Genomic DNA, 26,035 nt, shown 5'->3' on the forward strand with positions numbered 1-26,035 from the left:
TAGGGCTTCCCTGGTGGTCCAGTGGTTAAGAATCTGCCTTGCAATGCAAGAGACACCTGTTCGATTCCTGATCTGAGAAGGTCCCACCTGTGTCAGGGCAGTTGAGCCCGTGTGCCACAACTAGCGAGCCCGCACTCTGGATCCTGTGAGCTGCAACTAGTAATCCCGTGCATCACAACTACTGAAGCCTGAACACCCTAGATCCTGTGCTCCACAAGAGAGGTCACCACAAGGAGAAGCCTGTGCACGGCAACCAGAGAAAGTCTGGAAGCAGCAACAAAAACCCAGCACAGCCAAAAATAAACAAACATTAAAAAAAAAAAAAGTTGTCTTTAAATTTGATCCACTGCACTGGGATTCTGGATTGAATTCAAAAAAATTAAAATTAAATAATTGTGCAGTTAATTTATTAACAGCTCTTTCCAGATCCTATTATGGGAAACCATTTTATTTACCATTTTATCCCCAGACATTAGTATAGTGTTATTCATAGAAATTCAAATTGTGGTTAAATAACAAATGAACATATAGAATGATAGAACAGTTTTTGAAATTAGAAATGTTTTATTCTTTAAAACTGTATATATATATATGTATGAGTATATATACATGTGTGCATGTATACATATACACAATTTATGCTATGTTGGTAGTAGATTTAATTCTAAAGGTATAAAATTTTTTTTTTTAATTTCTTTCCCACTTTTAGTACCCTGTCTTCCCAAAGCATGGTTATTCTAGACATCACTTACTTGTATAGCATCCTCTTGGCTCCCTCCACAGTTCCCATCAGAATTTTATCTTACTGGGTCACTCTCAACTTGTCTGTTAACTTTCAACTTATTTGATATTTTCTGTTGCTTTCTTACATAGTCTCCATGTCTTTATTACCCTTGTACTATATTCCCATAAAACCTCACAGACATTATCTTATAATTGCATTTTTGAATTAATACCATCTGCTTTTATGTACCCCGCATACCAAGCAGTAGAATGTGAGGTTCCTGAATGTGAGCAAAACTACATATAACATTTGACTTTATTTCTTTAGGAAATAAGTGTCCAAATGATTGTTTAATGAATGAAATATTTTTAATATTTTTTTTAATTTTTTAATATTACTACTACAGTTTCTTCAATTTTAAGAGGAAAAGGGGATCATAATAAATAACTAGTTATATCCATTTTTATTTTACTTTAAATATGGTTTCACATTTTTATTTTAAACATTTTTTTATAATTTATCTGTACTTTAGGTTTTTTTTTTTTTTTTTCTGTTGCAGCTTTCTTGTTGGTGAACCTTGAGTTCCAGACTTCTTTAGTGGAATTAATTCAATTTATTCTTAATAAATAAACACTTCTTGAATGCTAAAACATAATAACTATTTTTAAGATAAATTACTGATGATTTTTGTATTTGACTCACCATTTACAACAACACACTGTCATTGACACATACATTGGCAACATCATTATCTTTTATGTTGAAAACAGTTATATTTTGACTTGTCATCTATATTTTCAGCTTTTTCATTACTGTATTTTTAAAAAAATTTAAATATTTATATTAGGGAATTATATAGGCCTTCTTTTTTAGCTTATCATATCCTACCCCAATATTATAATACTTAATGTTGAAAACAACATTTGTACAACAGATGTTGTTGTACAACATCTACGCAGAACCAAAAAAATAAATTGAATTGCAATATGACAATACCTATTATTTTTTTCTGTTTGTTAAGTAATTTTTCTTTTTATAATGTTCCCTGATAGCTGTAATGAAAGTCAGTACTTGAATCTTTAGTTTTGAAGATAATGTGTTAAAGCCTATTATTTATTCTAGTAGATCCCAGCCTTTTTCCAAAAGGACTCATTTAACTGAATCACAAGACTCCAGAGGTCCATATGCCTTGACATTTTCTCATAGAAAAAATACTATGTGGTAATAAAGACATAGAAGCAAACAATACAATAATAATGATAATAGTAACAATGGTAATAAAACAATTACACAAGAGCACAATGCTTAACAAAGTAAAACAATAGTAATTTCACAAATATATTCATTTTTATGAGAACAGCATAGGCGGAACACAATAGCAAATGCAAGACTCTGTGCATGGTGCACTGATTTAAAGAATATTCCTTTGGAATATTATAGGAACTCCAGCTATCTGGATACTCATGTGCACAGGGGTTTTGTAACATTGCTGAGCAATTGTATCAGGTGTTTAGACTTAATTGATGGAATGATGAATCTGAACACTTTATGCATACTAGCATTTTACCAATTTAATTAATGAATGCTGAATTTTATAAATCATTGAGTTAATAGATTACCAGTAAATAGCTCTAAATTGTATATAATGATTAAATATATGGATTATAATCACTTTTATGTCACTTTGTGACTGCTTCAAAGTACTTTCACGATCCATCGGTGGGTCACGAATGCTACTTTGATCTACATTGACTCTGTTACACATTTATCCTTGAACCTTATAATGTATTCCGTTTGGTGTTACAAGTATCTTAGTTTTTTAGGCCCTGATATTTTACAAATTCAGTAAACTTAGTGCAGGTGTTTTTCTCTTTTTTTCATTTTAAAAGTTTTTAAAAATACCAATTAACCATATAATACTTTAACATATTCTTCTTACACTATATATTCTTGTAAAATTTAAGCATTGAACAAAATGATTCTTCTCTCGATTTCCATCTTTCAATTTTGTCCTATGTGTTTAAACATACACATATATATATATAAACATACAAAATATCTACATATAATATTTATTTTTCATAGCATGTTTATATGCTACTCAAGTAGCATTCATATTTCACAAATACCATGCCTATATATATTAGTATATATTTATAATTTTTATACTTGCATTTAAGTCAATATTACATGTTGAAGATTGATGTTAACAGTATTGTTCTCTTTATTACAAAGCTGTTTATAGTATTCCATAATTTTTATATATATGTCCAGTTTTGTACAGACATAACCCATTTTGTTTTCTATTATAAGCAAGCTGGAATGAATATCTTTGAACATTTCCCTTTCATAACAGTGGGATTATTTTTTTACTGCTCATAGTGATAAGAAAAATCTCTGTCTTATACAGTCTTCAGATTTCAGAGTTTAATAGACACTATAATTTACATAGGAAGTATACAAATATACACATCAAGTAGTAGTTTATGACTGTCATATGTATACAAATCTTTGTCAACACTTGGTTACTAAGCTGTTTTTGCGTATTTGAATTAGGATTTTATATAAACTTAAGAATGTGATTGTTAACAATTTAGGTATTCCAATTGCTCCAATTTATTCATTTATTTCTTTAACATTTGGTCCTGCTACAAATATATTAAGTATCCCTGCATAAACAGTGGTAACCAGTTTGAGTTTTTTAGGGTACCCCTTACAGCTTTCTGAATATCGATTAGGAAGATAGCCTTACAAAGAGAGGCCCTTTCTATTTGTGATCCTAAATTCTATATATGACTGTTAAAAACAGAAAAAGAGAAGAAAAGAAAATGTTCTAAATAATGACACTTTTGTATAAGTAATAGTAGGGCAGACTAAAATTAGGAAAGATGTATGCCGAACCATTAACAATCTCTACAAAATGGGAATGTATAGAGTCAAAAGAAGAGACACTCATTATTTTTGCATTGCATACCTATATCTATATTGCATAAATGTGTTATAATTGTACTTTAGTTTAATTTTAAAAAAGATAAAGGATGTGATAACTTGGAAAATTACACTTATTTACCTTTTTAAAAAAAGTTTTACAAGCCTTCCTTACAAATTAATATATATTCCTATCTTATTACCCAAAGCTGTCAAATTTGTTCAAGTGATCGTAGCATATAAGTTTTATCTCTTTTAACATCTTTGGATTGTTGACAATTTGAACAATTCTTATAGAATATACTTAAAAAATCAGCATGTAGTTTTAGAGAAGGAAAATGCTAGAAACTAAGCACTAGTTTGCTACCAAGTACATGGGGGTGAAATCTTTTACTTAGTAAGAAGATGAAGACCATTTTAAAAAGCAGAGTTTTTATTTGAAATTACATTTTCACAGAGCTTAGCAGACAGTGAGTATTCGTTGTGAACTAAGTGTTAAACTAGACATAATGAAAAATTTGTATTGTCCTCTGAGAACACAGTTGTCCACAACACAAACTCATCAATGTTCAATTTAGAAATACATAGAGAAAAATCACTGGGCAAACCTTAGACTTAACCCCTCAGATGGGTAAAGTGAGAATCATTTCTAGAAGTTAGAGTCCTCAAGAGGAGCTTCCTAAAGGCATGACTTTCAAGTTAGTTATTAAAGAAAATAATGGATTAGCAGGAAAACTCAGGGAATGTATACCAAATAAAGAGGGAGTTTAATAACTTACTTACCTCAATGATTATAACATATGCAAAAACAATTGTCCAAAGAAGCCAATAAAATTACTTAAGATTTCTTTCCTTTTTGTTCTGTTTTCAAAATTGTAGTTGAAATCTGGAGAGACAGCCGCCAACATTGCTAGAGAACTGGCTGAACAGACACGAAATCATTTGAATGCTGGAGATATCACTTATTCTGTCCGGGCCATGGATCAGTTGGTAGGCCTCCTAGATGTACAGCTCCGGAACTTGACTCCAGGTGGAAAAGATAGTGCTGCACGAAGTTTGAACAAGGTAAGGCCCTTAGTTACATGCATCTTTAAAGTTGTAGTAAAATCAGTGAGAATTCCCTGATTAATTTCCCTCTCCATAAAATCAAATCATTCTAAAGAAAACTGCTAGCTATATTCAATTCACTTCACTGTCTCATTATAATAATGCCCTTATTTGACTTTCAATCTAAGGAACAATAAATGATAATCTCTTTGCATATATTTTGAATCATAATTCATTTTCTGTAGAATTCTGTTCTGGATGCTAAATTCTGACATGGTTAATATAGATAAATGCCGCTTCTTTTGTTTCTTTTTTTTTTTTTATCCCTTTCAAGCCTTTATTAATATGATTAATAGTAAAACAAATATCTAATCAATAAAGAGAAATTTAGAAAATAACAGTGAGAAAAGATATAAATAATACATTATAGATTAAAAAATAATTTAACCTAATTCATATTACATTTAAAAGCTCATTGGACAAAGTGGTTTAATTTTCCTTTTTATTTTTAAGTAACTTATTTTGCATCACTACCATTATAATTTAATAGGTTTTAATGTGTTTCAGCAACTTTGAATTGTAAGTAATAAAAATGTTTTTAAATTGTAAGGAATTTTATGTGTTTTAATTTATAGCTATAAATCTACAATAAATGTTTATATACATTATATACACATATGTAAACATTTTGTATATAACTTATACAGATATAAGCATTGTATTTACTTAAATGTATAAAATATGTTTTATATATATTTATAAGGAGTATCATTTATGTAACAAAATTTCACATTGTGAAAAGATAATAGAATTGCTGCCATTAGATAACATATATTCTCTTAATGGCATTTTTGTAATAAAGATGATCAGTTATTGAAACTGGATTTTAAGGCCTTAAATATCAGGGATAATCTTAATATCAGGGATACTTCAAACAGCAAGAATTTGGCAGCAGCAGACTAATATCCTGTATGGAATTCACTGAATGAATATTCCCCTTTAGAATGTAAAAATAACTTTACAGAGTGGTCTTTGTTGTGTTTATTTCTTTTCTGTCTTATTTGACTAAGAGTCTCATGAGATGGAAAACATTTTTAAAATGATGATTGTTTGACATTAAAGAAAAATAAAAGCTAGGTATTTTATCCAGCAGTTTTTTCTGCAACTTCATCCTCAGAAAATAGATTCAGTTTTATCAGTTAGATAGAATTTATTACTAAGGTATTTTTTTTTTGGTTATTTTCATGCTGAGTGAAAAGGAATTATTTTGTCACTCACATCCATGATAGAATCTCAGCCCAGCCCCTGACAGAATATAATCCACAGCTGTCTATGTAATCTGGGCATGCTGTGATTTTACCAAGGTTTACTGGATGCTGTTAATGAATATCGCTGCCAGCTATTGTTATTATAATGTACTAGAAGTAGTAATTTCTATTAATGCTACATATCCATAACACTACTTGTTATAGAATATTTTGTATCTTTATTTATAAATGATGTTGATGTCTGGCAATATCAGGTAAAGCTGGCAATTAATGTCACATTCTAACAGGCTACAGCTAATCAGCTTGCCTAGTCTGAATATTAAATAACTACATAATGGGCAAATTTCCATTTGTGAAGCTTTTTAATGCTCTCTTTTGTTTCTTATTTAGCTCTTTTCAGTTGTTTATATAATGTGGTTTGTCATATGTTAATTTGCATGATGGGGTAAAGAGATGGGATGGCAAAGGTTATTCACATGCTTCCTGGCTTGCTACCATTTCCCGTGGTTCCCACTGTTCCCTGAAGCAGTTATAACCCAACAGATTTGCAAAGTCAACTCAGTACAAATCAATTGTGCTCCACATTGAAATTCTGAAGAGTTTAGAGACCTTTTAAACCAAGATGCTAGTCAGTAATCCAATGACAACACTGGCAATTTACTTGTACTGATTACTCACTTAATTCTTTAGAGGAGTAACTACTCTATGCTCACTGAAGAATGTATGAATTAAAGTTGAGAGAGTATTAGCCACACAAAAGGTATCAGAGTAACTGCTTCTTAAAATGGGTAATTTTCTCCTTCAACAATCAAGGCTACTGAAGGAAAAAAAATACTAGAAAAGGAGGAAAACTACAATCTAATTTATAAATTTTGCAGTCATTTATTTAAACCGAACAAATATATGTATTAATAATTCATTTTATCACCAGGAAAAAAAAAATATTTGGTACTGAATACGAGTTGCTGTTAATCTTTTTCCCAAAAAAACATCATTCTATATGCAAATAAATAAATACAGTCTTGTTATTCCACAAAAGTTTCTAAAATGTGTAAAATCTTTTGGTCAAAACCATTAAAAGAAATTCTTCAAGAAATAAAAACAGAGATAAATCAGAAGATTAATCACATTCTTTTAATCAGAAGTTACTTATCTCTTGGTATTTGTCCCTTAGAATCAACGAGTCAAATGAATATGCATTTCTATTTTCTCAATAAATGGAACTTTTTATATGTATGAACAAATGGTTTGTGGTACATGTTAACTACCTAAATTATCTTTAAACCACAAACAATTTACTATCTTTAAAAAATGGGTTTCAAATCCTTGACATAATTTAATTACTTAACACATCTTTGTCTGTGGCCCACAAGTTAATAACTAACCTCATATGAAATGAATCATGTCAAAAAATAAAGCATATTGATTTTTACTAATTTCTACTAAATTTATTCTAAGATTTCTTTCCATCATTAACAGCTTTATACCATCCAGTTATCACTTGGGTTCTGGAAAGGTATTGGTTACTATTTTTCAAGCCAATGCTGACATTTTGCTGCTGCTTAGCTGTCATTCTCTTCTAGGAAGTAGTGCACAACAATATAAGGTGTTTGTGTAGGTGTGTTCTTTTATTTTTCTTGTTTTCTTCTGTCACTAACTTGTTTTTTCTATTCTGTGTTTAATCTGCTGTCTTAATGGATTCAGCTTCAGAAAAGAGAGCGCTCTTGCAGAGCCTATGTCCAGGTACTTTCTGCGTTTTTATAAATGTGTTAAGTTGTTGAATTGTCTCTGATGGCAATAGCATGTATGGGAATCTGACAGAAAGATGATAATGTATTGAACTTGAAGAATTTCAGGGATGGCATAGAGGGTGGGAATGGAAAGCTATATGAAAGAGCATGTGCTAAAAAGAAATTTGAAAAGTGACAGTGCTCTATCATACAAGAGGATCACAGACTAGCTAAGAGGTGCAACTTTGGTGTGAGAATTTTGATCATCATTGAAAGGTGAGTTGGATATAATATATAAATCTCCAATTTCTTCAGAGGGGGCTATGAAAACATTTCATTCATATATTGATCTGGTTAATATTTGATTAACAAGTTATCCAGAAATGGCACTCAATCAAATAAGACAACAGTTCCAGGATACTTGGAATGTTTACTTCTGTACCAAATTGATCAAGACATGCTGTAATGATCTTATTCTTCCACTCATTATAAGCACATGAATCCCAATGTGAATGTTTCAGTTAACGTTGTAATTTGTTTCTAAGCAAGATTAAAAAAAAAAAAGTTTCTATGTTTATGAGTTCTTGTGGAAAGGAATCCCTGAAGCCAGCTTCATAGTTATTTTTAGAAGGAAAAGAAGTGTGGGGATATCAGAAGATAGGAGAGAGAAGAAAGGAGAGAGGTGAAGGAAAGAACAAAGGAAGGGAGGCAAGGTCAAACAACAAAATACTTTAGTAATGACTTCACTCTGCTTTATTCAAGGTAAATCAATCCACGGGTTGCCAGAATCAGTGCCTCACCATCAGTAGCACACTCTTCCTGCGGGATATTGGGCAAGAGTTAGTTTTATGGAGACAACTCGAAACAGGGATTGCAAAGGAAGTTGGGGATTTCCTTATAAGGCTAGCAGATCCAGTTTTCTAGGGTAAAGTGAGCTGGGTTAGAGGATTGTGATTGGCTCCTTGACAATCATTTCCCATAAATGCAGGTTTAGATTTGTGATATGGGCCAGGCTACTGAGGCAGCTTCCATTCTGTGGGTTCCAATATACAAATTAACTTTATCAGAAGGAAGAAAAATATGAAACTGTGTCGCTGTAAATGTTATTCCCTATGTGGATATATCAGCATTTTTAAAGGGGAAGGTCAACTACATTTGTAAAGAAGGATGTCCTCAAGACCCATGTTACTAGTTCTCAGATTGGTAGTCCAGAAATTAAACTGTATCCGTTTATTCACAATAAGGGCATTGTGCGAGACAGTCGTTTAAAGCGGGGGGAAATCTGCATAACAGAGGTTAGGAAGAAAACCTTTTAATTTGTATTTTTTCTTATAAAATAATGAACTGTTGTATATAAGCAACTGTTCAGGTTTTTCTCATATTTTGGAAAAGAAATTACTTTGGGAGGTATATGTATATATACTGCTTTGTGTGTGCAATAGATAGAAAAATTGAAGTACTCTTCAGAACTGAAAGCTGAGGATCATTTTTGAGCAACATTAGTATTGTTTTTGATTGCAATCTATGTTATCCTTTTAATAGGGCCTTGGAAATAATTAGAATTAGCCTTTCAGTATTTAAATCTATGAAATGCATGGTCATTCAAACAAGAATCTCTGATGGAAAATTAATAGCACAGTTTATTCAATGGCTGATTTCCTGTTGTTATAATTGACTGGCTATGAATAAACGTTTCAGCTATTGACTAAACATCTGATAAGACCAAATACAAACAGAATATTGGTGAAGTGGAAATGCTCTGCTTGCTAATACATGACATTATTTCTATTCCTTTTGTATAGATCATTATTCTGTGAAATTCTAGACTGAATAATACCTAAATCTTTAGTCTATTTGGCTTTTAAAGACATGTTCTCTATTATTTCTATATTCAGAGCACATTCTAAGCTACCTGTGAAATAGGAATGAAATATACCAGAAAGGTTTTTTGCACTAAATTTGAAAAAAAATATTTATTATAAGATACTTAATTTTTTTTTTCCTTTCCATGGGCACAAGCAGTGATTCTTCTAGATATGATTTTGACCATCTAAATACATTTAACATTTAATTATTTAGAAGTACAGTGTCTATTTTATGAATTATCTAGATCCATTCATTACTTCTTGCTTCCCACTTTTTATTTCACACACACACACAATAACAGTGAAATCTGGACTATCGATAGTCAGCTATGATAACTGATCTATAAGTGAGCAATTAAAAGTTAGTTGCTTTGATTTTTTAAAATAATATATGAATCTCCTAAAACTTATTATGCTTTTATATCAAGAATTTTAATGAAAATAAAAAAACTGGGTCCAATATATTTTATTTTCCCTTATTCAGTTGTAATTTTAGATTACCCTAAAAGTTTTGTTGACTATTAAAATATAGGTATTCACATATGTCAAATTAAAATATCATTACCATATCCCAGACACAATGCATCATTTAGAAGAGGGTTTTAAGTTTTATGCCAGAGAAGACAAGTAAGGCTTGTGTTCCATATGCATATTAATATATATGTTACTATATATATATTATTACCAGGAGGGGCCATAGAGGTGAAGATGAGTGAATTGAAATCTGGAGAGATCCAGTGACTGGAACTAGGTCACACAGCTGGCACTGATGGCACTAATGCTTCTATCCTGGTGCATCCAGTGCTTCTTCAACACCATCTTAAGAATAACAGTGATGTAATATGAAGAATAAATCATTTATTAGGCATTGTGACCGTCACTGAAAAGCATTTTGCATAAATTCTTATTTCATAGTCTTTTGCAGGAACTATTAAAATTTACTGACATTCATTTTTTTCCATTTTAAATGCTTTAAAAGCAGGACATTTTCCTAGTTAAGAAATATGTTTTGACTTTTGCCAGCAGTTTCCTTTCTCCTCCAAATCCCATAGGTGGCATGGACTCCCTGGAGACTCACAGTCAATCTTGCTTGATGGTAATGGAGTCTGCCTGCCAATGTAGGAGATGTGGGAGATGGGGGTTCAATACCTGGGTCATAAAGATCCCCTGGAGGAGAAAATGGCAACCTACTCCAGTATTCTTGCTTGGAAAATCCCATGGAGAGAGGAGCCTGCCAGGCTACAGTCCATGGGGGTTGCAAAGAGCTGGACACAACTGAGTGACTGAGCACGCATGCATCGTTATTGATGTGAATCTTTTGAGTCATTCTTTGGAAACCACTATTATTTGCATACTTAGGCCAAGAATTGATTTAACCATTAGTAAATAACTGCAAAATTTTTTTTAAAGACACACACTTGGTTTCTTCTCTTCTTCGCATTCTTCCTTCCATTTTTCATTTTTTTAAAAGGCAGATAGTCTATGTTTCAAGTCTTACAAAGTATTTGAAATAAGCCCTCTTTTTATTAGATTTTACTTATTTTATTTGGACTTAATATTTACTTATTTATTTATTTATTTTGTTTGTTTCACCTTCATTATCCACTAGAAATCTGTATCCTAGGTATTAGTGCCGGGGTCCAGCCCCGGTGGATCCAGGGAATTCGAAGTGGGGACGGCGTCGGCGAGGATCAGGAAACAACTGCTTAATTAAACTTTAATTAAGGACATGAAGAGTAATAGAATAAGGATAGCTCAATGAGGAAATTCAGTGGAGAAAAGAGGCTGAAATAAGGATAGCTCAGTGAGGAAATTCAGTGGAGAAAAGAGGCTGAATAATTCAGCCAGAAGGTAAGAGAAAGAACGACATGGTGAGACCAAGTTTCGGTGAACAAGGCCCGCACTTTATTTTCCAAAGTAGTTTTTATACCTTAAGTTATGCATAGAGGATAATGGGGGAAGGGGTAGAGTCATGCAGCAAGCCAGGCTTTCTTCCTGCAAACTTATCATATGCAAAAGCTTAGGTGATTTGCATCATCTTCTGGCCCGGAGGCCTGTTAACATTTTAAGACCCTTTCTTCAGAAAACTTATTTTTCTCTAAAGGTGATAAGTCAAGCGCCACCCTCCAAAAGCATTAGATAAAGTTGCATTCCTACAGAGCAAAGGTGTGGTGGGCTATAACAAGAAAAAGAATTAACTCAAGGGTCCCAGGTTACAAACATTAAAGCTACTATTTACACCAATTATATTAATCAATACACTGCCAGGGACACAGCAGGTAAGGGATATGGAGACTTAGCAGCAAACATTGGCCCAACAAGTGAAAATCCCTTCACCAATACAATTTCTAATCAATCTTTTAACTGCTCAAAAGAATCTGTGTTTAGACAGTTTAGAACATCTCATACCTCTCACAGTTTGGAGGCTCTGAACAATCACATGTGGCCGGAAAAACCTATTCAGGCAGGCTAGAGGACTTCCAAGGGAGTTTGTAGGTTGAAACACTGTTACACCCAGGAATTATTAACTGGAGCTGTAAGCTAACTCTTTTTTCAGAGAGAGGTAGTGGGGGACAGCCCCCCGTAAAGTCAGAGGTGTAGGTGAAAGCACAAAGCAGAAAGTAGGCAGACTCTGGTTTTGGGTGTAAATGCTCGAGAATTTCCAGGGAGACTCCTGAGGCTTGATCCCGCCTTTGCGTATGCCAAGCCTCCTTCCTCAAGACCTTTGCCAGGGGCGGAGCTCGCTCCCCGCATATTAGCACTGTAAAAGCAACCTCAGCTTCAACTGTAAAAAAAATAATAATAATAATAAACTCACACAGTAGTTAACAAAAACATTCAAGAATTACTAGTTGAGCGCATTTGCACAATAATCCTCTCAGTACTGGGAATACAGCAGTGCCCACAACAGGTCAAAATCCCTGTTCACTCTCCTAGGGTGAAATATCTAGTAGCAGAATATAAACAGTAAATATATGGTATGTGAGATGATAATAAATGTTATGGAGAAAAACAGAGCAAGAAATGCATCACTGAGGTGAGGTGACATTTGAGAAAAACTATGAAGGGGTGAACTGTGAAGATATGTAGGAAAAAGCACTCTAGCAAAGAAAACAGAAAGTTTCTGAGATAGAAATAAGCCTGTGTTGTCTAGGAAGCCAATGCAACTGGAATGAAGTGAAAGAGAAAAGGATGACAGGACGTCAAGGGCCCAGATCTGACAGACCTTTGTAAGGACTTGTATTCATAGAGAGGAAACCACTCCAGGGTTCTGAGCAGAGGGATGACATGGTCTGATACGTTTTAAAATTAGAAAATAGATGATAACAGGAAAAGTAAGGACTGAAATAGGGTAACCATTTGGGCAATAACAACTACTTAAAACAGGATATGAGTATGGGATGCTCAAATAATTTTTCTGGTTCAAGATTTTTTTTTCAAAGTGGAACAAATAGGAATTTACTGTGTGGATCACAATAAACTGTGGAAAATTCTGAGAGAGATGGGAATACCGGACCACCGGACCTGCCTATTAAGAAACCTGTATGCAGGTCAGGAAGCAACAGTTAGAACTGGACATGGAACAACAGACTGGTTCCAAATAGGAAAAGGAGTACATCAAGGCTGTATATTGTCACCCTGCTTATTTAACTTATATGCAGAGTACATCATGAGAAACACTGGGCTGGACGAAGCACAAGCTGGAATCAAGATTGCCAGGAGAAATATCAATAACCTCAGATATGCAGATGACACCACCCTTATGGCAGAAAGTGAAGAGGAACTAAAGAGCCTCTTGATGAAAGTGAAAGAGGAGAGTGAAAAATTTGGCTTAAAGTTCAACATTCAGAAAACAAAGATCATGGCATCTGGTCCCATCACTTCATGGCAAATAGATGGGGAAACAGTGGAAACAGTGTCAGACTTTATTTTTTTGGGCTCCAAAATCACTGCAGATGGTGACTGCAGCCATGAAATTAAAAGACGCTTACTCCTTGGCAGGAAAGTTATGACCAACCTAGACAGCATATTAAAAAGCAGAGACATTACTTTGTCAACAAAGGTCCATCTGGTCAAGGCTATGGTTTTTCCAGTGGTCATGTATGGATGTGAGAGTTGGACTATAAAGAAAGCTGAGTGCCAAAGAATTGATGGTTTTGAACTGTGGTGTTGGAGAAGACTCTTGAGAGTCCCTTGGACTGTAAGGAGATCCAGGCAGTCCATCCTAAAGGAGATCAGTCCTGAGTGTTCATTGGAAGGACTGGTGTTGAAACTGAAACTCCAATACTTTGGCCACCTGATGCGAAGAGCTGACTCATTGGAAAAGACCCTGATGCTGGGAGGGATTGGGGGCAGGAGGAGAAGGGGACGACAGAGGATGAGATGGTTGGATGGCATCACCAACTCAATGGACATGGGTTTGGGTGGACTCCGGGAGTTGGTGATGGACAGGAAGGCATGGTGTGCTGCAGTTCATGGGGTCATAAAGAGTTGGACACGACTGAGCAACTGAACTGAACTGAAGGGATTGTAAGGTGAAGTGTCTGGAAAAGAGAGGTGTTGGAATGACCCACAGTGTTTTGCCTGAGCAACTGGAAGAATGAATTTGCCTGTTACTGAAATGGCCTATCTGTGACCAATTTGGGAGGAACATGAAAAGAACCTCACTAAAAAGTATGTTAAGTTTCTTATCAGATATGCAATATTGATGGTAAATTTGCAGTTAGGTATATGAGCTTAAAATTTAGCTGAATATTCACGCTAGAAGTAATCATTTAGTAATGTTTCAGGAACCAGTCAATCCTAAAGGAAATCAATCCTGAATATTCATTAGAAGACTGATTCTGAAACTTAAGCTCCAGTACTTCAGCCACTTGAGGCGAAGGGCCAACTCATTAGATAAGACCCTGATTCTGGGAAAGACTGAAGCCAGGAGGAGAAGGGCATGACAGAGGATGGGATGGTTTGATGGTCTCTCTGATTCAATGAACATGAGTTTAAGCAAGCTCCAGGAGATAGTGAAGGGCAGGGAAGCCTGGCATGCTGCAGTCCTTGGGAAGGCAAAGAGTCGGACATGACTGAGCGACTGGAAAACAACAAAAACAAAAACAATGTGAGAGTGGCATTTTCAGTCAATGTTTCATTTCCTAGATGAGTTTATCAAGGAAATGAGTATAGAGAGGAAGGAATCTAGGGCTGAGACCCAGGACACTGTCATATGATGAGGTCTGGGAGAGGAAGAGTAACCAGCAGCAGAGAAGGAGGAGGACCTGAAGAGTATGGCATCCAGGAGTCAACTCAAGTTCTTATCTCACACAAAAGAAATAGATGTCAGGTGCTGCTGAATCTGCTCAGAAACACAAATACAGCTTTTCAGTGATAAAAGTAATGTCAACATTTGATGAATTTTAAAAGATTCTAAAGCCCGGATACATAAACATTTCTACCTATTGCTTCTTTTTTTCCTCTCTCTTTAATACAGGCTTTCTGTGAACCTAAGTTGCTACTTGCACCTTTGACAAAGTGAAAATTGAATTATGCCAGTTTTACTTGTGTGCCTTTGGTGGATGAGACAAGAAAAGATTCTAACCTCCATTTATACTCCTAGGAAGAAATTAATGAGTATTTTCAAGTTCCTTGTTTGGTCACTTAATTGGCTGTGTGACAAAGAGCTCCGTGGTGCATGTCAAACAAGTTTTTGAGTCTTCTAATGATTTGTGCTTTGCTTGACTTGTGATACTATTCTTTGTGGCCTGTCAGGCTGGATATCCTTGTTAAAGTGGCTAGAATAAATTGGCTAGTGGTGTGCATACAACGTAGTATATTAACTATAGCAATGGGGAGTACTTTTAGCAACTCTTTCAAGAGATTTCAGTGTTTGCCCATAAGCATCAAAGCCAACTCAAACTTTCATTTAATATAATTAAAAGGACATCTGAAAGTAGTTTGAATCACGCCAGGTTCTTGAGATTTGGTAACCCTTTGTTAAAACACTATGAACTTAATGTATTTCACAGCTTGATAAATCTGCACTTGATTTGTGTAAGAGAGAAAATATAAATCTGTACCCTGCATGTTTCTGGTGCTCTGAACCTATTGCTAAAAGACATTGAGATCAAAGAAAGTGACTTCCGTGTAAAAGTAGTTTTCTTTAGATAAAGAAGAGATATGAATTCTTTTTTATACATTGTAGTCATTAAATAAGGCAATTGTTGAATCAAAAGATAGTAAAACCATATGTAATATAAGCAGTGTAAATTATACAGGCTATTATTTAAGATCTTGGACAGGTCAGTTCATAAATCTAATGATTTGAAAACTTCCAAAGGATAGTGACAGATATTGATGATGGACTTTCTGCTTTGACGTGCAAAGAACATCATTTTGGGAATCTCTCAAAATCCTCGTGGCTAGTGTGTCAGATCAGGCAGAGATGGCTGCTTTACAAAGTTATTTCCAACTCTTCCGTTTTGCACATTTCCTATAAATCAACAAAATGTTCCTGTTTACATATATATATATATAGCTAGAATATATATGTGATTTATATATATGGAATATATATAAAATAAATATAGAATATATATATATGGTTTGTAAATGCTTCAGGAAGTAATTCTAATAAGGGTGGGAGAAAAAGGCCTTTTATTTCTATATAAAATACTTTCACCTAAAACAAAAAAAGTATTTTCTCACTTTTTTCCACCAAATTTTATTCTCTCCTTTCTTGATTAAAGCCTGGATCATTATTTAATTGTAAAATTGTTTCTTTAAAGTCCATTCTAGTTCATCATTGCTCTCTGAACATGAGTTTACCTTCAAAGAAGTTTTAAATACATAGAACATAAATATATATTATTTCTATGCAAACATAAGAGAGTACACATCAATTTACCTTACTATGTGTCTTTAAAAGCCTTATGATCATATACCTAACCAGAAGGAAAAAAATACACTTAAAATAACATTAGAGATTTAAAATCCTACTTTCTGAACCTATCATAAGCATTTCTGGTGCAGGTTAGACAAGAAATGAAAGCTTTAAGGTGTCATTTGCAGTAAAGTAGTTGCCTAATGACTTGGAACCAAACAAATGATTTTTTTATTCTACTACTAACAGAATTATAATTTTTATATTTTCACTTATCTCATGTATGAACTTTTTACAGCCAGTAGTCACAGAAACTTAACTATGGTAACTTAAACTAGGACTTTATTTTCATAAATAAAAAGGAAATACAGTTGAAGCAGTTCAAGATTAGTATGAACACTCCATTTCAGAGACCAAGGCTTCATCTGTTTTTCTGCTATATTGTATTTAGCACCTGGACTTATCTTCAAAATGACAAGATGCTTACTTAGCATCCAATCATCACTTCATGCTAATTTCTACACAGAGAGAAGGACAGTAAACTATTCATTTCTGTTACAACTTTCCAAAAATCTCACCCAACTACATTTAATCATTTCTCCTACTCCTAACTGTATCCCTTGGCTGTTTAGTTTACATAAGTAAATTCTTCTTTGATAGATACAGTTTTGCAGCTGGGCATAGTGTCCAATGATTCTGTGTCTAAAACAAGAGAATTATTGGGAAGTAGTGTTCTTAGATGAAATAAAAAATATTTTTTTTTCGTATTTGATGGTACATATTGATATATTCATCCCGTTTTGATATGATATCTGCCAGAAAGTTATGATGATACAATACCAGTGGTTACTTTTAAATCCTAAGTAGAGATTAAAATGTCCTTTTGATTGTTATATTCTGAAGGCAATCATTTTTGTTCAAAGGAAAAAAAAAACAAGGTTATTTCAAATTATTTCCAGATGGCATTTCTTTCTTTATAAGTACTTTTCTGAATGGATAATATAGGTATATGTTACAAAATTCAAACAGTGGAATAATAGATATGTCTCCTTCCCACTCAGGCCACATGGCTAACTCCAAGGCATGCCACTGATGTTGTGATGTATTTCAGTGGTGTCCCCTCGGAGTTGAATGGTGCAAGCAGCCCTGCCTCTCTCCCTAGTAATTCATATCTCTTTCCTCAAAACAATTACTGTATCAACCTCTTAAATATCTTACCATGGAAGACTAGCTTTGCTCACATCCATATTTTTATAATGTTTCTTTATAAATCTTGTCATACAATTGCAAAACAGTGTTTGTTCTCCTCGCCTATGACTAGGACGTTGAGAGTAGCTGTGGCAAACTCATGTTATGTGGTAGCGTTCCACCACTGAAAGAATGAACATACACTGATGATCAAAGGCAGTCTTGCATCACAGTTTATATCAATAAAACAAGTTTATCAGTAGGAAACCAGTTGAATAAAATGCTACGCCAAATAGTTGAATACTCTCTAGCCACAGAAATGTTTTTAAAATGCAGATTGATCAAGACTTGATCCCACTCAAAGACTGTCTTTTTCCCTTAAAAAAAAAGTCCTGTTTTGGACTATAGTGTTTGAGAATTTGACTCCTCTTGCTGATTTCCCACATCTTAGCTGGCCTCTTCCATAAACTTGGAGTCTACACTCCCAAATGACCTAAGGACTTGCATTTCATATTTCTGTGCCTTTGTAGTCACAGTGCCTTCTACTTGGATTCCTTCTCTACTTCTCCTTCCCTTCTTCTCAGTAGCATTCACTTATCTGACAACATTTAGTTGATGCATGAATAGGATTATTCCTGTTTCCTGAAGACCATTTAAATTGTACTTAGCACATGAAAAATGACCTCTAAATATTTACCATTTAATTTAGGCCTTCGTCTAATGTTTCCAATTGCTTGATGGTATTTGCACTGAAGAGTATGAAAGGCAAAAAGATATGACACCAAAAGATGAGCCTTCCAGGTCAGTAGGTGCTCAATATGCTACTGAGGAAGAACAGAGAAATAGCTCTGGAAAGAATGAAGAAGCTGCATTAAAACAGGAATGGATCCAGTTGTGGATGTGTCTGGTGGTGAAAGTAAAGTCTGATATTGTAAAAAAAATATTGTCCAGGATCTGGGATGTTAGGTCTATGAATCAAGGTGAATTGGACATGGTGAAGCAGATGATGAAAAGAGTGAACTTCAGCATTCTAGGAATCAGTGAACTGAAATGGATGGGAATGGGCAAATTTAATTTAGATGACCATTATATCTACTACTGTGGACAAGAATCCCTTAGAAGAATTGGAGTAGCCCTCGTAGTCAACAAAAGAGTCTGAAATGCAGTACTTGGGGGCAATCTGAAAAATGACGGAACGGCCTCTCTCCGTTTCCAAGGCAAACCATTTAACATCACAGCAATCCACATCTATGCCCCAACAACTAATACTAAAGAAACTGAAGTTGAGCAGTTCTGTGAAGATATACAAGACCGTCTAGAACTAACACCAAACAAAGATGTCCTTTTCATCATAGGGGATTGGAATGTAAAAGTAGGAAGTCAAGAGATACCTGTGTGACAGATACGTTTGGCCTTGGAATACAAAATGAAGCAGGACAAAGGCTAACAGAGTTTTGTCAAGAGAGCACACTGGTCATAGCAAACATCCTCTTCTAACAACACAAGAGACAACTTTACACATGGACATCACCAGATGGTCAATACCCACAAATCAGATTAATTATATTCTTTGCAGCTGAAAGGGGAGAGGTTCTATACAGTGAGCAAAAATAAGACCTGGAGCTGACTGTGGCTCACATAATGAGCTCGTTTTTGCAAAATTCAGGCTTAAATTGAAGAACATAGGGAAAACCACTAGGCCATTCAGGTGTTTCCTTAATCAAATCCCTTATGATAGTTGAGTTGACTAATAGATTCAAGGGGCTAGATCTGGTAGAGAATGCCTGAAGAAGCTTCATCACATTATACAAAGGCAGTGACCAAAACCATCCCAAAGAAAATTAAATGGAAGAAGACAAATTGCTTGTTTGAGCTGAGAAAATAAGAGAAGCTGAGAAAAGAGAAGCAAAAAGAGGAAAAGACATAACCAACTGAATAAAGAGTTTCAGAGAATAGCAAGGACAGATGTGAAAGCCTTTTTAATTGAACATTGCAAAGAAATCAGAGGAAATCAAAGAATAGGAAAGACAAGAGGTCTCTTAAAGAAAATTGAAGATACCAAAGAAACATGTCATGCAAAGACAGGCACAATAAAGGACAGAAATAGTAAGGACATAACAGAAGTTGAAGAGATTAAGAAGAGATGACAAGAATACACGGAAGAACTATACAAAAAAAGGTCTTAATGACCTGGATAACCACATGGTGTGGTTACTAACCTAGAGCCAGACACCCTGGAATGTGATGTCAAGTGTGCCTTATGAAGCATTACTATGAAAAAAGCTAGTGGAGGTGATGAAATTCCAGCTGAGCTATTTCAAATCCTAAAAGATGATCTGTAAAAGTGCTGGACTCCGTATGTCAGCAAATTTAGAAAAGTCAGCAGTGGCCACAGGACTGGAAAATGAATGTAATGATACAGAAGTTTTGAACATTCTTGGTTCATAGATAAAGCAAGTGGATTCCAGAAAGATATCTACTTCTGCTGCATTGACTACACTCAAAGCCTTTGATTGTGTGGATCACAACAAACTGTGGAAAATTCTTCACAAGAGATGGGAATGCCAGACCACTTTACCTGCCTCTTGAGAAACCTGTATGCAGGTCAAGAAGCAAGAGTTAGAACTCTACATGTAACAATAGACTGGTTCAAAGTTAAAAAAGTAACACATCAAAGCTGCATATTGTCACCCTGCTCATTTAACTTATATCCCGAATACATCACACGAAATGCCAGGTTGGATGAAGCACAAGCTGGAATCAAGATTGCTAGGAGAAATAGCAACAACCTTAGATATGAGGATAATACCACTCTAATGACTTAAAGCTAAGAAGAACTAAAGAGTCTCTTCATGTGGTAAAAGAGGAGAGTGAAAAACTAGCTTAAATTAAACATTCAAAAAAACTAAGATCATGACATCCAGTCCTTTCACTCCACTTCATGGCAAATAGAAGGGAAACAAGTGCAAACAGTGACAGATTTTATTCTCTTGGGTTCTAGAATCACTGAAAATGGTGACTGCAGGCATGACATTAAAAGACGCTTGCTACTTGTAAGCAAAGCTACGACAAACCTAGTGTGTGCATGCTAATTGCTTCAATCACGTCTGACTCTTTGTAACTCTCTGGACTGTAGCCTTCCAGGCTCCTCTATCCATGGCATTCTCCAGGCAAGAATTCTGAAATGGGTTGCCATTTCCTCCTACAGGGGATCTTCCTGACTCAGGAATCAAACCCATGTCTCTTACATCTCCTGCACTGGCAGACATGTTCTTTACTACTAGCACCACCCAGAAAAATCCTAGACAAATCTAAACAGCATATTAAAAAGCAGAGACATCATGGTGCCAACAGAGGTCCATGTAGGCAAAGCTATGGTTTTTCTTGTAGTTACGTACAGATATGAGAGTTGGACCATAAAGAAGACTCAGTGCTGAAGAATCGACGCTTTCCAATTGTGGTGTGGAGAATACTCTTGAGAGTCTCTTGGACAGCAAGGGGATAAAACCAATACATCCTCAAGGACATCAACCCTGAATATTCATCAGAAGGGCTGATGCTGAAGCTGTAGCTCCAATACTCTGGCTACCTGATTAGAGGAGCCAACTCATTGGAAAAGACTCTGATGCTGGGAAAGACTGAGGGCAGGAGGAGATCGGAGCTACAGAGGATGAGATGGTTGCATGACATCTCTGACTCAGTGGAAATGAGTTTGAGCAAGCTCCGAGAGATAGTGAAGGGCGGGGACGTCTGTTGTGTGGCAGTCCATGGATTCACAAAGAGTTGGACACTTCTTAGCTACTGAAAAACAGCAACAACATTTCCACCACAGTAGAAATTCTCAAAACACTTCTCTACATCACTGTCACCAGCCCCTCTCCTTTTACTGTCTCTTAATTTCATCTCATCAGACTTTGCCCTCACTACCTTACTGCAGCTGTACTAGTTGAGGTCATTAATGATTTCATGCTGATGAACTCAGTAGTCAGATGTCAATTAACTGTACTTAACCAGTCAGAAGACACAGTTGATTTCTTTGTCTTCTTTAATACACTATCCTGAAGAAAACCCATTCTCTTGATTTTCCTCCTCTTGATGCTTCTTTGCAGTCTCCTTTCTTCACTCCTTTTCTTCTAAATCCATGGGTTTGGGTGCCTCTTAGCTCAGTCGGCTCTTGTTTGCTCTTTGTTCTGACACTCCTATGTGATCTAGTTGATTTAAGTGGCACCTATGTGCCTAAGACTCACAGATGTTATCTACAGCACAGACCACTTTCGTGAACTCCAAAATTAGTTTGAAGGTAACTTTTCAAATCTTCACTTTTTTTTAAATAGGCATCAAATTCATAACTGAATTCCCAGTCTTCACCTGAAAACTAGTTTCATGTGCAGTGTTCACCTACTCAATTGATTTGGTTCACCCCCGCCACCTCCTGTTTTCTAAATAAAGCTCCAAACATGGGCCTCTCTAAGATTTTGAAATATGCAAAGCATATTTCCACTTGTTGAATTGCATTCTGTTTATTCACCCTTTTGGAATACCTCCTCCAAATATCTACATGGATAACTCTCTCAGCAACTTTGTCTTTTTAAAATCATTACATTTTCAAGGAGGCCCACTTGGACCATCCTAAGTAAAATCAAAAGCCACCCTGTCCCCAACCCTACCCCTAACTCTGAATCCCCCATCATGTATATTTTCCTTTTATTTTACATGATAAATAGATAGATGATTGGTAGGAAGACCTGATTTACCCCTTGTCTGTTTGGTTAATGTTGTATTTAAGCTTGAAATTCTCATGGAGCCGTTCTAATACAAAGCTTGTACTTCATGTTTCTACTATTATAATGCTTGTCATGCTGTATTTTACTTGTTTATTTCCCTGGCTTCACTCTATTGTTATCACTTTGAAGGAAGGAAGAATAACTATCTCTCTTTGCAGTATCTCAGTTAAAGGCACTTAATTAATATTTGTTGAATGAATGTTGAGTAAGTAAAAAGTTAATGGCAACCCACTCTAGTATTCTTTCCTGGAGAATCTCCATGGGCGGAGAAGCCTGGTGGGCTACATCCATAGGGTTACAAAGAGTTGGACGTGACTGAAGGGACTTAGCACAATTTCTCTAACACAACATAGATTTGACAGCATTCAATCATTTAATTTTATATAAGATTTAAAAATAATACAGTCAGTTACAGTTTGTTAAATATATTTTTGAATAAGAAGTTTCTTGAAGAGGCAGAGTCTTTTGTAAAATTTCTGTTTTATCTTGTTCTACTATTAAAGGTTCTTATTACTATATTCAAGTCAGTTGTATTATACAGTCATTTTTATTAAGACTTGAAAATGCCAACATTTCTCTGTAATATAAAAGGGAGTTCAGAGATTAGTGGTTTTTATATGCTTAGTAATATTAAATAAGAGTGATTATTAAAAAAATCTTAGGTTTATTGATCAGATGTGTAAATATCAGTCACTCAGCTTGACTTCTAGTAAAAAAACTTTAAGTTTAAAACTGTTTTGAAGACTTCTAATATTTGCCCTTTAAAATTTTGATTTGAATCAATGTCTAAACATAGATTGGAGTACAATGTGCCCTATTCAGGAATGATGTTAAACTTTTGCTCTATTTTATTTTATTCTCAAATGACAAACTTATTACAAAGTCAAAAATGAAGAGTTAAGGTTTTTAAAATTTTTAATTATAAATCAATGTAAATTATATATATATATATATATATATAATATATATATATAGAGAGAGAGTCAGAGAGTCAGAAAGCAAGAAATTGGAGCATAGAAGATCTGAATACTTATTTTTCTTTCTCTACATAGCCTGAGATTTATACGTGACATATATTAAACATGGAGAAGGAAATGGCAACCCACTCCAGTATTCTAGCTTGAAAATCCCATGGGCAGAGGAGCCTGGCAGGCTACAGTCCATAGGTCACAAGAGTAGGACACGACTTAGCACTATCTTTCTTTCTTTCTATTAAACATAAATATATATATATATATATATATATATATATATATATAATATATAGTAAGAGAAACAATGTTCAGCATGATTACTGTATATATTGATAAAAAATATTGTGTTCATGAGAACACAGAAAAAGATAAAGATGTGGAGATAAAAAATAAAATTTCACTTTTCCAAAGGATGTCAGCAACTTAATTTAAATTTATCCACTAAGGGGAGATAATTGCTCTTAACATTCTAATGGGCTGCCTAATGATTATATACATATATATGAACATATGCTTCAACACAAAAGAAAAAAAATGAAAATTCATTAAAAAATAATGAATGACCTCAAGAACTTAAGATCTAAGTTTATAAATCCTTTATGTAAATATACTTAATAGCTGTAGATTTTCTACACAATACAGCCCAAACTGCTATCATACTGAAAATCTTCTAAGATCTGAATTATACTCACCATTTCTCTCACTTTACTCTTTTTACACTTTTTTTTAATCTATCTTTTCTTACATCATGCATTCTTCTCACCCCAAGCACAAACCATTTCTTGCCTCAATACCTTCGTTTTTGTCTTTTTTAATCCTTAACTTGCTTATTATGTTCTTCAGCCTCAAATTTCCTTCTCTTAGGTAAAAAAAGCTTATTTATCTTTTAGTGTCTGATTCAAAACCAAACACCTCTAGGATCTTTTATCCTTCTCAGCAAGAATTCAGTACACTCTGTCCCATGCTATATGTTTACCTTCTGCTTTGGAGTGTAGGCAAATTGAGAACAGATTTTCTTATTTTTCCTAACCTCACCCAGCAGTGATTTCCCTAGTTCTTTGCATATCATACATATTTAATAAAATATGAGTTGCATTGAAAGTTAAAATGAATTACCCTTCATTCTCTGCAACTCATTCTGCCTTCCTTCCAAACCATGCTAATATCTGGTCATTCAGAAGACTTCTTGGGTGACATAGCAGAAAGTTACAGGAGTAAAAAAAGATGTTTTCAGTTTCCCTATTGTATTAATGATTTGATAGTAAAAGTAGGATATTTTTGTTTAATGAGCCTTTATAGAGTACTAAAATGTCTCAAAACACTAAAATTTACCCTGGAAAAATGAAAATGAACGTGATATGTCCCCTGAGGACATCAGAATCTAGTGAGAAAGCCAGACCCACATATGAATAATTCTATTAAAGGTGAATAAGTACTAAAAATGGGAGCCCATTTTGACATCGAGTCTCTGATGACAATGATTTGGATAATACTGGCTTAGTTAATAGATCTTTTCATTTGTACTTAATCTTTGCTCTTATAAAATCAGAGACTTTTTTTTTTCCTACTGATATGAAAAGGGAGAAAACTCACTTTCATGTGAATCTTCACCAGATGGCAATAATTCAGCAAAGAGTTATTGAACACTTACTGTGTGCCGGGCAGTTTTGGGCACTTACAAATGACACAATCACTACCTTCATGAAGTTTACCTTTTTCTGAGTGAGTGATCTACCAGTTAAATAGTTTTTTTAGGTAAATAAATATCTGACACACCTTAGATAATGATACCTGTTACAAAGAAGACAAAACAGATAATGGATTTAAGTGGGTGACTCTCCTTAGATATGCTGCTAAAGGAAGACCTATATGAGCAGCTGATACCTGAGCTAAAACCTGAATGAGATCATGATTAAAAAGCTTGTCTTCAAAAAAACTACTATGATGGTATAGTTGTATATCCTTTCAAAGGCATTCATTCTGTTTGGATCTTTATTTTAATGGTTTTCAAGCAGAGAAGAAGGGTAACTAAGTTTCCCAGGTGATTTGGTTACCTAGTTACCTAGTTTAAGATTTAGAATTTACCTTGGTAAGAAATGCCATTGATATATTTCTCACCATGGACCCTTTTATGTATTCTTGCTAAGGAATTCTAGACTATTTCACAAGGACATTCTTCTAGAAAAATGATGAAAATTGATATTGGAAGATATACAGCTATTTTTCACCAAAATTTCACAGTAGTTAACAACAAATAAAAACACTGTCCCTTTTGAAATATATGAAGTGTGATTAAACAGTTTAAAACACCTTTTAACAAACATGCTATAGTTAAATGATCAGTGTAAAATTAGTCAAATGAATTTGCTTAAGATCTGAATTTAATGATGAGGGGTCAGATAATATTGTGCAATGCCAATATATGTCAGGAAAGATATGGGATGTCCATAATTCTGGTATGAATCTAACTGACTTTTCACACTTTCTAATTTATGTTTGATTTTTAGGAAGGCAAAAGTGACTTTAGAGTCTAGTCTGTAAACTGTTTAATAAGAAAAGTAGTATCTTATATAGTATGCCCCTAACCACACTCAAATTGAAATATGATGCATCGTATTTTCTTATGCAGTTCACACTTTGTTAATTGGTTAGAAAA

General features: G+C 34.4%; 1 protein-coding gene across 6 annotated transcripts in view; it reads left to right on the forward strand.

Annotated features, from left to right (window-relative positions):
• Positions 1–26,035, forward strand: part of ADGRL3 (adhesion G protein-coupled receptor L3) — a 956,872-nt gene that overhangs the window by 772,242 nt on the left and 158,595 nt on the right. For 4 of the 6 annotated variants that reach the window (XM_070372463.1, XM_070372461.1, XM_070372466.1 and 1 more), the window contains 2 exons: positions 4,532–4,717; positions 7,672–7,710. In XM_070372463.1, coding sequence (XP_070228564.1) covers positions 4,532–4,717; positions 7,672–7,710 — 225 coding nt within the window. The remainder of the gene's footprint in view (positions 1–4,531; positions 4,718–7,671; positions 7,711–26,035) is intronic. The other 2 variants (XM_070372465.1, XM_070372464.1) reach the window with 1 other exon arrangement.

This window comes from Bos mutus, chromosome 6, assembly GCF_027580195.1.
Source record: "Bos mutus isolate GX-2022 chromosome 6, NWIPB_WYAK_1.1, whole genome shotgun sequence".
Classification (NCBI taxonomy): Eukaryota; Metazoa; Chordata; class Mammalia; order Artiodactyla; family Bovidae; genus Bos; species Bos mutus.